The sequence below is a fragment of the Lissotriton helveticus genome, chromosome 5_1, assembly GCF_964261635.1.
Source record: "Lissotriton helveticus chromosome 5_1, aLisHel1.1, whole genome shotgun sequence".
NCBI classification, from domain to species: Eukaryota; Metazoa; Chordata; class Amphibia; order Caudata; family Salamandridae; genus Lissotriton; species Lissotriton helveticus.
Window position 1 is genome coordinate 2136812453 of NC_136065.1, and position 14137 is coordinate 2136826589.

The following is a 14137-nucleotide window of genomic DNA, read 5'->3' on the forward strand; positions in this document are numbered from 1 at the left end:
TTTTCCAGATTCATCCACTAGACCGTGAAATAATGCACAGCATGAGAACCTAGAACAGGCTCTCACTCCAAAACACTAACAACCCCTAAAAGACACTCCTTCTTGGCTCCAGAAGGTCAGCTACTGGTCGCCTTGAGTAGATGTGCGAGGGGTTTGTACTCCTGCGGTGAGGTTAGCTCCTCGCCGACCAGCATCTGCAGGTAGTGGGTGATCCCAGCAATAAATTCTCATAAATGTACCTTTTCAATTTCCTCACAGTGCTAACACTTAGGATTAGTCAGCTCTAAGCGCTCATGAGCTCAGAGAGCTAAACTGAAGGGAAGAGGAAGACAAGAGACGCAGAGGGAGGTATGAGGTGGCTGGGCCGAGAGGAAGACAGGAGAAGGTATGAGGTGGCAGGCCGAGTGGAAGACAGAAAAGACAGGGTTTAACAGATCGACAGGGGCAGAATGTTTGGCTTAAGGAGGACTTCCAGACACTTCACTGACCCAAAATTCAATTTTGAATTGTGAGTATTTTTTTTACATTAATCCATAAAAAGAAAAATAGGAACGTGTAGTGAATTCAATAAAATGATAGGGCGTGGAGGTCTGTCACTGAAGCGCGCAGATGATCATTTCGAGGGGTAAAGACGCAGAACCCCAGACTTGTGGCCAAATTGAGAGTTTGAGTGGAGAACTTTTTATTTGTTGGTGCTTTGAGTTTTCATTCTCCGCCAAGGGGACAGAGAAGAATCTACCACCACCTGTGGAACCCCCTCGGGTGGCAGAGAAGGATCTACCACCACCTCTGGAACCCCCTCGGGTGGCAGAGAAGGGTCTACCACCACCTGTGGCCACCACCCACGGGTCAGAGAAGGATCTATCACCACCTGTGGTCCCCACCCAGGGGTCAGAGAAGGATCTACCACCACCTGTGGCCCCCACCCAGGGGTCAGAGAAGGATCTACCACCACCAGTGGTCCCCACCCAGGGGTCAGAGAAGGATCTACCACCACCTGTGGAACCCCCTCGGGTGGCAGAGAAGGATCTACCACCACCAGTGGTCCCCACCCAGGGGTCAGAGAAGGATCTACCACCACCTGTGGAACCCCCTCGGGTGGCAGAGAAGGATCTACCACCACCTGTGGTCACTGCCCAGGGGTCAGAGAAGGATCTACCACCACCTGTGGGGCCCCCAGGGGACAGAGAAGGATCTACCACCACCTGTGGTCCCTGCCCAGGGCTCACAGAAGGATCTACCACCACCTGTGGGGCCCCCAGAGAAGGATCTACCACCACCTGCAATACCTGCCTAGGTGGTAGAGAAGGATCTAGGCTGTCTGTGGCAGACTCTAAACTTATCAACAGAAAGTAAAGAATGATGACATAGAGAGAAAGAAACAGTGGAAGCAAAATAAAAAGCAACGCAAATGGAGCAAAGAAAGAAAGAAAGAAAAAAGAATGAATGGAGGAAAGAGAGTGTGTTGAAAGGTGTAAGGAGTACACAATCTGGTAATTTCAGGTACAAAATGAGAAAGTGACCGAAAACTGTGACGTATGGAGGCACAGGAGGATAGGAACGGCTAAACAGGAGAAGGTGATGGAGACGTTTCCAGCTGCAAAGGTGGAGATGAACAAAGAAACGGTGGATTGCGATGAAGGAGGAAGCGAAGGTGCGACAACAGGTGGTGGTGGCTATATACGTTACTTCTCGATGCAGCGATGGAGGGAGTGGTGGTGTAGTGCTGGTCTTAAGGGAGCCTACTTGTGTAGTAAGATGTCTTTCTCTGAATAGTAAGGTCTGCAATTACAAGTGGGTTGGAGTTTTCCAAGCCCTTGGACTTTGTGTCAAGTAGGGTGAATAGTCATCTGGCTTTTGGCATAGGCACTTCCAAGTCCCTGTGTTATCCCCCATTGCGCCGGGGAACATTTGTAATAGGTGCTATTCATTGCATCCATTGAATTCCAACCCCAGGGCACAGGGTGTGGTAAACAGCAAATGTAACGTCGAGGCTCGTAATCGAGGCAGACGCGTTTTGTGGGCTTGTGTTTCTATTTATTTAGTGTACCCAGTTGCCCTTTCTTCTCTATCTCATCACAACTGCCGTTCCCCTTGTTTCTCAGTTTTCCTAGGTTCCCAGTCCTCTTAAGGTCCCAGCTCTCAATGCCCCCATGTTCTCAGTTCTCCCATCTTCGCAGTTTTCCCAGGTTCGTTTCCACATTATCTGTCCTTCCATGGTTCGTTGTCCCACATTTCCAGTTCTTCACAGAGCTTTAAAAGGGTACGTACTGTTGAGTACTGAGTACCTGCACTTCTTTAATGTGAAAGGGAGAGTACCTGCACTTCTTTAATGTGAAAGGAAGAGTACCTGCACTTCTTTAATGTGAAAGGGAGAGTACCTGCACTTCTTTAATGTGAAAGGGAGAGTACCTGCACTTCTTTAATGTGAAAGGGAGAGTACCTGCACTTCTTTAATGTGAAAGGAAGAGTACCTGCACTTCTTTAATGTGAAAGGGAAGAGTACCTGCACTTCTTTAATGTGAAAGGGAGAGTACCTGCACTTCTTTAATGTGAAAGGGAGAGTACCTGCACTTCTTTAATGTGAAAGGGAGCGTATGTGCACTTCTCAGCACTGCTGGGATACATTTAATGGGAGAGAACAGGTACTCTGGATTGTGAGTACCTACACTTCTATATTTCCATTTAGTACTGGTACTTCGTGTGCTTCCTCCTCCCACATTCTCAGTTCTTCCAAGTTCACAGCTCTCCCATTTCCTCAGTTCTCAGTTGCTCTAAGTTGCCAGATCCCCCCCATTCTCTATCCTCCCCTGCTCTCAGTTTCCTATGTTTTATTTCCCTCAGGTTCCTTATCCTGACATGTTCTCTGCTGTTCCATGTTCTTCATCCTCCCATGTTCCCTTTGCCCCTGGTTTCTGTGCCCTCCATCCTCCTCTCTGTCAGAGTCCTTCTGGAGCCAGCTCTGGGCACAGTCAGTTGACAGTGGGCACCTGGTTCTGGAACAGGCTGAACTCCTTGGCTTTCAGGCGCAGGCTGGCGATGCTGTTGGCCATGTTCACTCCCTGCGGAGGTGGTGGGCTGCTGCTAGTGGCTGATTGGGTGTAGGGTGGTACCGTGCTGAGGGGGAGAGCAAAAGAAGACATGAGAACACACCTCACCTGGAGTACCACGTATGAACCACCCTCCCGCCACACCTGGAGTACCACCCGCCACACTGGAGTATCACCCGCCACACTGGAGTACCACCCACCACACCTGGACCACCACCCACTTCACCTGGAGTACCACTTATGAACCACCCTCCCGCCACACCTGGAGTGCCACCCGCCACACTGGAGTATCACCCACCACACCTGGAGCACCACCCGCCACACTGGAGTAGCACCCGCCAAACCTGGACCACCACCCACTTCACCTGGAGTACCAATTATGAACCACCCTCCCGCCACACCTGGAGTATCACCCACCACACTGGAGCACCACCCGCCACACCTGGACCACCACCCACTTCACCTGGAGTACCACTTATTAACCACCCTGACGCCACACCTGGAGTATCACCCACCACACTGGAGCACCACCCACCCCACCTGGACCACCACCCACTTCACCGGGACCACCACCCACCACACCTGGAGCACCACCCGCCACACCTGGAGTACCACCCACCACACCTGGAGCACCATCCACCACACCTGGACCACCACCCACTTCACCTGGAGTACCTCTTATTAACCACCGTCCCGCCACACCTGGGGTACCACCCGCCACACTGGAGTATCACCCACCACACCTGGACCACCACCCACCACACCTGGACCACCAGCCACTTCACCTGGAGTACCACTTATGAACCACCCTCCCACCACACCTGGAGTAGCACCCGCCACACCTGGAGTAGCACCCACCACACCTGGAGTACCACTTATGAACCACCCTCCCGCCACACTGGAGTATCACCCACCACACCTGGAGCACCACCCGCCACACCTGGAGTAGCACCCGCCACACCTGGAGTACCCACGCAAAACCTGGAACACCACCCGTCACACCTGGAGCACCACCCACTTCACCTGGAGTACCACTTATGAACCACCCTCCCTCCACACTGGAGTATCACCCACCACACCTGGACCACCACCCACCACACCTGGAGTACCCCCCTGCAAAACCTGGAGCACCACCCGCCACACCTGGAGTACCACTTATGAACCACCCTCCCGCCACACCTGGAGTACCACCCGCCACATGTTAGGACTCCTAACTTTACTACTCCTAAACTGAGAAAAATCCTACATTTAAGACTTTCGATATTCACAGAAGGCATTTAGGAGTCCTACAGTTAGGACTCCTAACTTCTGTGAATACCGAAATGAGTAAGTGCCTTCTGTGAATGCCGAAATGGTAGTAAATTTAGGATTTTGTCTTAAGTTAGTTCTGTGAATCGGGCCCAGTGACCCCAGCCCCACCACACTCCGATCTGGCTCCGTAGCCCACACTTAAAGTAAAATGCTAATAACGTTGTGTTATTAATTTTCCTTTTTTACACTGCTCAGAGAGCAGTGGGACGACGCTCCTCCACCTTAGGGTACGAGCCGCAGATGTTGCCACCCACTTCCTCCTTTTCGTCATCAGCCTGCCGCTCCCCCAGCTGTTGAAGTGCATGGAGTTTTGTAACTCCTCCCGTGGCCACAGTTTATGCGCCCCAGATCCATGGATTTCTAAGCACTCCCTCTCATGTGATGTCACTGCACTCCCTCTCATGCGATGTCACTGCACTCCCTCTCCTCTGATGTCACTGCACTCCCTCTCATGTGATGTCACTGCACTCCCTCTCCTCTGATGTCACTGCACTCCCTCTCATGTGATGTCACTGCACTCCCTCTCCTCTGATGTCACTGCACTCCCTCTCCTCTGATGTCACTGCACTCCCTCTCATGAGGCGTCACTGCACTCCCTCTCCTCTGATGTCACTGCACTCCCTCTCATGTGATGTCACTGCACTCCCTCTCCTCTGATGTCACTGCCCTCTCTCTCATGTGATGTCACTGCACTCCCTCTCATGTGATGTCACTGCACTCCCTCTCATGTGATGTCACTGCACTCCCTCTCATGTGATGTCACTGCACTCCCTCTCATGCGATGTCACTGCACTCCCTCTCCTCTGATGTCACTGCACTCCCTCTCATGTGATGTCACTGCACTCCCTCTCATGTGATGTCACTGCACTCCCTCTCATGCGATGTCACTGCACTCCCTCTCCTCTGATGTCACTGCACTCCCTCTCATGTGATGTCACTGCACTCCCTCTCATGTGATGTCACTGCACTCCCTCTCATGCGATGTCACTGCACTCCCTCTCCTCTGATGTCACTGCACTCCCTCTCATGTGATGTCACTGCACTCCCTCTCATGTGATGTCACTGCACTCCCTCTCCTCTGATGTCACTGCACTCCCTCTCATGTGATGTCACTGCACTCCCTCTCTTCTGATGTCACTGCACTCCCTCTCCTCTGATGTCACTGCACTCCCTCTCATGTGATGTCACTGCACTCCCTCCCTTCTGATGTCACTGCACTCCCTCTCCTCTGATGTCACTGCCCTCTCTCTCATGTGATGTCACTGCACTCCCTCTCATGTGATGTCACTGCACTCCCTCTCTTCTGATGTCACTGCACTCCCTCTCCTCTGATGTCACTGCACTCCCTCTCATTTGATGTCACTGCACTCCCTCTCCTCTGATGTCACTGTACTCCCTCTCATGTGATGTCACTGCACTCCCTCTCATGTGATGTCACTGCACTCCCTCTCTTCTGATGTCACTGCACTCCCTCTCATTTGATGTCACTGCACTCCATCTCTTCTGATGTCACTGCACTCCCTCTCCTCTGATGTCACTGCACTCCCTCTCATGTGATGTCACTGCACTCCCTCTCATGTGATGTCACTGCACTCCCTCTCAAGTGATGTCACTGCACTCCCTCTCATTTGATGTCACTGCACTCCCTCTCCTCTGATGTCACTGCACTCCCTCTCATGTGATGTCACTGCACTCCCTCTCTTCTGATGTCACTGCACTCCCTCTCCTCTGATGTCACTGCACTCCCTCTCATTTGATGTCACTGCACTCCCTCTCCTCTGATGTCACTGCACTCCCTCTCCTCTGATGTCACTGCACTCCCTCTCCTCTGATGTCACTGCACTCCCTCTCATTTGATGTCACTGCACTCCCTCTCATGCGATGTCACTGCACTCCCTATCCTTTGATGTCACTGCACTCCCTCTCATTTGATGTCACTGCATTACCTCTCATGTGATGTCACTGCACTCCCTCTCATGTGATGTCACTGCACTCCCTCTCATGTGATGTCACTGCACTACCTCTCATTTGATGTCACTGCACTACCTCTCATGTGATGTCACTGCACTCCCTCTCTAGTGATGTCACTGCACTCCCTCTCCTCTGATGTCACTGCACACCCTCTCATGTGATGTCACTGCACTCCCTCTCATGCGATGTCACTGCACTCCCTCTCCTCTGATGTCACTGCACTCCCTCTCATGTGATGTCACTGCACTCCCTCTCTAGTGATGTCACTGCACTCCCTCTCCTCTGATGTCACTGCACACCCTCTCATGTGATGTCACTGCACTCCCTCTCATGTGATGTCACTGCACTCCCTCTCATGTGATGTCACTGCACTCCCTCTCATGCGATGTCACTGCACTCCCTCTCCTCTGATGTCACTGCACTCCCTCTCATGTGATGTCACTGCACTCCCTCTCCTCTGATGTCACTGCACTCCCTCTCATGTGATGTCACTGCACTCCCTCTCTTCTGATGTCACTGCACTCCCTCTCCTCTGATGTCACTGCACTCCCTCTCATGTGATGTCACTGCACTCCCTCCCTTCTGATGTCACTGCACTCCCTCTCCTCTGATGTCACTGCCCTCTCTCTCATGTGATGTCACTGCACTCCCTCTCATGTGATGTCACTGCACTCCCTCTCTTCTGATGTCACTGCACTCCCTCTCCTCTGATGTCACTGCACTCCCTCTCATTTGATGTCACTGCACTCCCTCTCCTCTGATGTCACTGCACTCCCTCTCATGTGATGTCACTGCACTCCCTCTCTTCTGATGTCACTGCACTCCCTCTCATTTGATGTCACTGCACTCCCTCTCATTTGATGTCACTGCACTCCCTCTCCTCTGATGTCACTGCACTCCCTCTCATGTGATGTCAATGCACTCCCTCTCTTCTGATGTCACTGCACTCCCTCTCCTCTGATGTCACTGCACTCCCTCTCATTTGATGTCACTGCACTCCCTCTCCTCTGATGTCACTGCACTCCCTCTCCTCTGATGTCACTGCACTCCCTCTCCTCTGATGTCACTGCACTCCCTCTCATTTGATGTCACTGCACTCCCTCTCACGCGATGTCACTGCACTCCCTCTCCTCTGATGTCACTGCACTCCCTCTCATTTGATGTCACTGCACTACCTCTCATGTGATGTCACTGCACTCCCTCTCATGTGATGTCACTGCACTCCCTCTCATGTGATGTCACTGCACTACCTCTCATTTGATGTCACTGCACTACCTCTCATGTGATGTCACTGCACTCCCTCTCTAGTGATGTCACTGCACTCCCTCTCCTCTGATGTCACTGCACACCCTCTCATGTGATGTCACTGCACTCCCTCTCATGTGATGTCACTGCACTCCCTCTCATGTGATGTCACTGCACTCCCTCTCATGCGATGTCACTGCACTCCCTCTCCTCTGATGTCACTGCACTCCCTCTCATGTGATGTCACTGCACTCCCTCTCATGTGATGTCACTGCACTCCCTCTCATGCGATGTCACTGCACTCCCTCTCCTCTGATGTCACTGCACTCCCTCTCATGTGATGTCACTGCACTCCCTCTCATGTGATGTCACTGCACTCCCTCTCCTCTGATGTCACTGCACTCCCTCTCATGTGATGTCACTGCACTCCCTCTCTTCTGATGTCACTGCACTCCCTCTCCTCTGATGTCACTGCACTCCCTCTCATGTGATGTCACTGCACTCCCTCCCTTCTGATGTCACTGCACTCCCTCTCCTCTGATGTCACTGCCCTCTCTCTCATGTGATGTCACTGCACTCCCTCTCATGTGATGTCACTGCACTCCCTCTCTTCTGATGTCACTGCACTCCCTCTCCTCTGATGTCACTCCACTCCCTCTCATTTGATGTCACTGCACTCCCTCTCCTCTGATGTCACTGCACTCCCTCTCATGTGATGTCACTGCACTCCCTCTCATGTGATGTCACTGCACTCCCTCTCATGTGATGTCACTGCACTACCTCTCATTTGATGTCACTGCACTACCTCTCATGTGATGTCACTGCACTCCCTCTCTAGTGATGTCACTGCACTCCCTCTCCTCTGATGTCACTGCACACCCTCTCATGTGATGTCACTGCACTCCCTCTCATGTGATGTCACTGCACTCCCTCTCATGTGATGTCACTGCACTCCCTCTCATGCGATGTCACTGCACTCCCTCTCCTCTGATGTCACTACACTCCCTCTCATGTGATGTCACTGCACTCCCTCTCATGTGATGTCACTGCACTCCCTCTCATGCGATGTCACTGCACTCCCTCTCCTCTGATGTCACTGCACTCCCTCTCATGTGATGTCACTGCACTCCCTCTCTTCTGATGTCACTGCACTCCCTCTCATTTGATGTCACTGCACTCCCTCTCTTCTGATGTCACTGCACTCCCTCTCCTCTGATGTCACTGCACTCCCTCTCATGTGATGTCACTGCACTCCCTCTCATGTGATGTCACTGCACTCCCTCTCAAGTGATGTCACTGCACTCCCTCTCATTTGATGTCACTGCACTCCCTCTCCTCTGATGTCACTGCACTCCCTCTCATGTGATGTCACTGCACTCCCTCTCTTCTGATGTCACTGCACTCCCTCTCCTCTGATGTCACTGCACTCCCTCTCATTTGATGTCACTGCACTCCCTCTCCTCTGATGTCACTGCACTCCCTCTCCTCTGATGTCACTGCACTCCCTCTCCTCTGATGTCACTGCACTCCCTCTCATTTGATGTCACTGCACTCCCTCTCATGCGATGTCACTGCACTCCCTCTCCTCTGATGTCACTGCACTCCCTCTCATTTGATGTCACTGCACTACCTCTCATGTGATGTCACTGCACTCCCTCTCATGTGATGTCACTGCACTCCCTCTCATGTGATGTCACTGCACTACCTCTCATTTGATGTCACTGCACTACCTCTCATGTGATGTCACTGCACTCCCTCTCTAGTGATGTCACTGCACTCCCTCTCCTCTGATGTCACTGCACACCCTCTCATGTGATGTCACTGCACTCCCTCTCATGCGATGTCACTGCACTCCCTCTCCTCTGATGTCACTGCACTCCCTCTCATGTGATGTCACTGCACTCCCTCTCTAGTGATGTCACTGCACTCCCTCTCCTCTGATGTCACTGCACACCCTCTCATGTGATGTCACTGCACTCCCTCTCATGTGATGTCACTGCACTCCCTCTCATGTGATGTCACTGCACTCCCTCTCATGTGATGTCACTGCACTCCCTCTCATGCGATGTCACTGCACTCCCTCTCCTCTGATGTCACTGCACTCCCTCTCATGTGATGTCACTGCACTCCCTCTCCTCTGATGTCACTGCACTCCCTCTCATGTGATGTCACTGCACTCCCTCTCTTCTGATGTCACTGCACTCCCTCTCCTCTGATGTCACTGCACTCCCTCTCATGTGATGTCACTGCACTCCCTCCCTTCTGATGTCACTGCACTCCCTCTCCTCTGATGTCACTGCCCTCTCTCTCATGTGATGTCACTGCACTCCCTCTCATGTGATGTCACTGCACTCCCTCTCTTCTGATGTCACTGCACTCCCTCTCCTCTGATGTCACTGCACTCCCTCTCATTTGATGTCACTGCACTCCCTCTCCTCTGATGTCACTACACTCCCTCTCATGTGATGTCACTGCACTCCCTCTCTTCTGATGTCACTGCACTCCCTCTCATTTGATGTCACTGCACTCCCTCTCTTCTGATGTCACTGCACTCCCTCTCCTCTGATGTCACTGCACTCCCTCTCATGTGATGTCACTGCACTCCCTCTCATGTGATGTCACTGCACTCCCTCTCCTCTGATGTCACTGCACTCCCTCTCATTTGATGTCACTGCACTACCTCTCTTCTGATGTCACTGCACTCCCTCTCCTCTGATGTCACTGCACTCCCTCTCATTTGATGTCACTGCACTCCCTCTCCTCTGATGTCACTGCACTCCCTCTTCTCTGATGTCACTGCACACCCTCTCATGTGATGTCACTGCACTCCCTCTCATGCGATGTCACTGCACTCCCTCTCCTCTGATGTCACTGCACTCCCTCTCATGTGATGTCACTGCACTCCCTCTCTAGTGATGTCACTGCACTCCCTCTCCTCTGATGTCACTGCACACCCTCTCATGTGATGTCACTGCACTCCCTCTCATGTGATGTCACTGCACTCCCTCTCATGCGATGTCACTGCACTCCCTCTCCTCTGATGTCACTGCACTCCCTCTCATGTGATGTCACTGCACTCCCTCTCCTCTGATGTCACTGCACTCCCTCTCATGTGATGTCACTGCACTCCCTCTCTTCTGATGTCACTGCACTCCCTCTCCTCTGATGTCACTGCACTCCCTCTCATGTGATGTCACTGCACTCCCTCCCTTCTGATGTCACTGCACTCCCTCTCCTCTGATGTCACTGCCCTCTCTCTCATGTGATGTCACTGCACTCCCTCTCATGTGATGTCACTGCACTCCCTCTCTTCTGATGTCACTGCACTCCCTCTCCTCTGATGTCACTGCACTCCCTCTCATGTGATGTCACTGCACTCCCTCTCTTCTGATGTCACTGCACTCCCTCTCATTTGATGTCACTGCACTCCCTCTCTTCTGATGTCACTGCACTCCCTCTCCTCTGATGTCACTGCACTCCCTCTCATGTGATGTCACTGCACTCCCTCTCATGTGATGTCACTGCACTCCCTCTCAAGTGATGTCACTGCACTCCCTCTCATTTGATGTCACTGCACTCCCTCTCCTCTGATGTCACTGCACTCCCTCTCATGTGATGTCAATGCACTCCCTCTCTTCTGATGTCACTGCACTCCCTCTCCTCTGATGTCACTGCACTCCCTCTCATTTGATGTCACTGCACTCCCTCTCCTCTGATGTCACTGCACTCCCTCTCCTCTGATGTCACTGCACTCCCTCTCCTCTGATGTCACTGCACTCCCTCTCATTTGATGTCACTGCACTCCCTCTCATGCGATGTCACTGCACTCCCTCTCCTCTGATGTCACTGCACTCCCTCTCATTTGATGTCACTGCACTACCTCTCATGTGATGTCACTGCACTCCCTCTCATTTGATGTCACTGCACTACCTCTCATGTGATGTCACTGCACTCCCTCTCATGTGATGTCACTGCACTCCCTCTCATGTGATGTCACTGCACTACCTCTCTTCTGATGTCACTGCACTCCCTCTCCTCTGATGTCACTGCACTCCCTCTCATTTGATGTCACTGCACTCCCTCTCCTCTGATGTCACTGCACTCCCTCTCCTCTGATGTCACTGCACACCCTCTCATGTGATGTCACTGCACTCCCTCTCATGCGATGTCACTGCACTCCCTCTCCTCTGATGTCACTGCACTCCCTCTCATGTGATGTCACTGCACTCCCTCTCTAGTGATGTCACTGCACTCCCTCTCCTCTGATGTCACTGCACACCCTCTCATGTGATGTCACTGCACTCCCTCTCATGTGATGTCACTGCACTCCCTCTCATGCGATGTCACTGCACTCCCTCTCCTCTGATGTCACTGCACTCCCTCTCATGTGATGTCACTGCACTCCCTCTCCTCTGATGTCACTGCACTCCCTCTCATGTGATGTCACTGCACTCCCTCTCTTCTGATGTCACTGCACTCCCTCTCCTCTGATGTCACTGCACTCCCTCTCATGTGATGTCACTGCACTCCCTCCCTTCTGATGTCACTGCACTCCCTCTCCTCTGATGTCACTGCCCTCTCTCTCATGTGATGTCACTGCACTCCCTCTCATGTGATGTCACTGCACTCCCTCTCTTCTGATGTCACTGCACTCCCTCTCCTCTGATGTCACTGCACTCCCTCTCATTTGATGTCACTGCACTCCCTCTCCTCTGATGTCACTGCACTCCCTCTCATGTGATGTCACTGCACTCCCTCTCTTCTGATGTCACTGCACTCCCTCTCATTTGATGTCACTGCACTCCCTCTCTTCTGATGTCACTGCACTCCCTCTCCTCTGATGTCACTGCACTCCCTCTCATGTGATGTCACTGCACTCCCTCTCATGTGATGTCACTGCACTCCCTCTCAAGTGATGTCACTGCACTCCCTCTCATTTGATGTCACTGCACTCCCTCTCCTCTGATGTCACTGCACTCCCTCTCATGTGATGTCAATGCACTCCCTCTCTTCTGATGTCACTGCACTCCCTCTCCTCTGATGTCACTGCACTCCCTCTCATTTGATGTCACTGCACTCCCTCTCCTCTGATGTCACTGCACTCCCTCTCCTCTGATGTCACTGCACTCCCTCTCCTCTGATGTCACTGCACTCCCTCTCATTTGATGTCACTGCACTCCCTCTCATGCGATGTCACTGCACTCCCTCTCCTCTGATGTCACTGCACTCCCTCTCATTTGATGTCACTGCACTACCTCTCATGTGATGTCACTGCACTCCCTCTCATGTGATGTCACTGCACTCCCTCTCATGTGATGTCACTGCACTACCTCTCATTTGATGTCACTGCACTACCTCTCATGTGATGTCACTGCACTCCCTCTCTAGTGATGTCACTGCACTCCCTCTCCTCTGATGTCACTGCACACCCTCTCATGTGATGTCACTGCACTCCCTCTCATGTGATGTCACTGCACTCCCTCTCATGTGATGTCACTGCACTCCCTCTCATGCGATGTCACTGCACTCCCTCTCCTCTGATGTCACTGCACTCCCTCTCATGTGATGTCACTGCACTCCCTCTCATGTGATGTCACTGCACTCCCTCTCATGCGATGTCACTGCACTCCCTCTCCTCTGATGTCACTGCACTCCCTCTCATGTGATGTCACTGCACTCCCTCTCATGTGATGTCACTGCACTCCCTCTCCTCTGATGTCACTGCACTCCCTCTCATGTGATGTCACTGCACTCCCTCTCTTCTGATGTCACTGCACTCCCTCTCCTCTGATGTCACTGCACTCCCTCTCATGTGATGTCACTGCACTCCCTCCCTTCTGATGTCACTGCACTCCCTCTCCTCTGATGTCACTGCCCTCTCTCTCATGTGATGTCACTGCACTCCCTCTCATGTGATGTCACTGCACTCCCTCTCTTCTGATGTCACTGCACTCCCTCTCCTCTGATGTCACTGCACTCCCTCTCATTTGATGTCACTGCACTCCCTCTCCTCTGATGTCACTGCACTCCCTCTCATGTGATGTCACTGCACTCCCTCTCATGTGATGTCACTGCACTCCCTCTCATGTGATGTCACTGCACTACCTCTCATTTGATGTCACTGCACTACCTCTCATGTGATGTCACTGCACTCCCTCTCTAGTGATGTCACTGCACTCCCTCTCCTCTGATGTCACTGCACACCCTCTCATGTGATGTCACTGCACTCCCTCTCATGTGATGTCACTGCACTCCCTCTCATGTGATGTCACTGCACTCCCTCTCATGCGATGTCACTGCACTCCCTCTCCTCTGATGTCACTGCACTCCCTCTCATGTGATGTCACTGCACTCCCTCTCATGTGATGTCACTGCACTCCCTCTCATGCGATGTCACTGCACTCCCTCTCCTCTGATGTCACTGCACTCCCTCTCATGTGATGTCACTGCACTCCCTCTCTTCTGATGTCACTGCACTCCCTCTCATTTGATGTCACTGCACTCCCTCTCTTCTGATGTCACTGCACTCCCTCTCCTCTGATGTCACTGCACTCCCTCTC

General features: G+C 52.4%; 1 protein-coding gene across 2 annotated transcripts in view; it reads right to left on the reverse strand.

Moving 5' to 3' along the window:
- Positions 1-1664: 1664 nt before the first annotated feature.
- The window catches only part of PRRX2 (paired related homeobox 2), a 110255-nt gene continuing 97782 nt past the window's right edge, over positions 1665-14137 (reverse strand). The window contains exons 4-5 of one of the 2 annotated variants that reach the window (XR_013594634.1): positions 2507-3117; positions 1665-2443 (exon numbers count right to left, since the gene is read on the reverse strand). Coding sequence is in view for 1 of the 2 variants with exons in the window: in XM_078641548.1 (XP_078497674.1) it covers positions 2973-3117 (145 nt within the window). In the remaining variant the exon portion in view is untranslated. Of the gene's footprint in view, positions 3118-14137 lie in introns of both variants that reach the window. The other variant, XM_078641548.1, reaches the window with a different exon arrangement.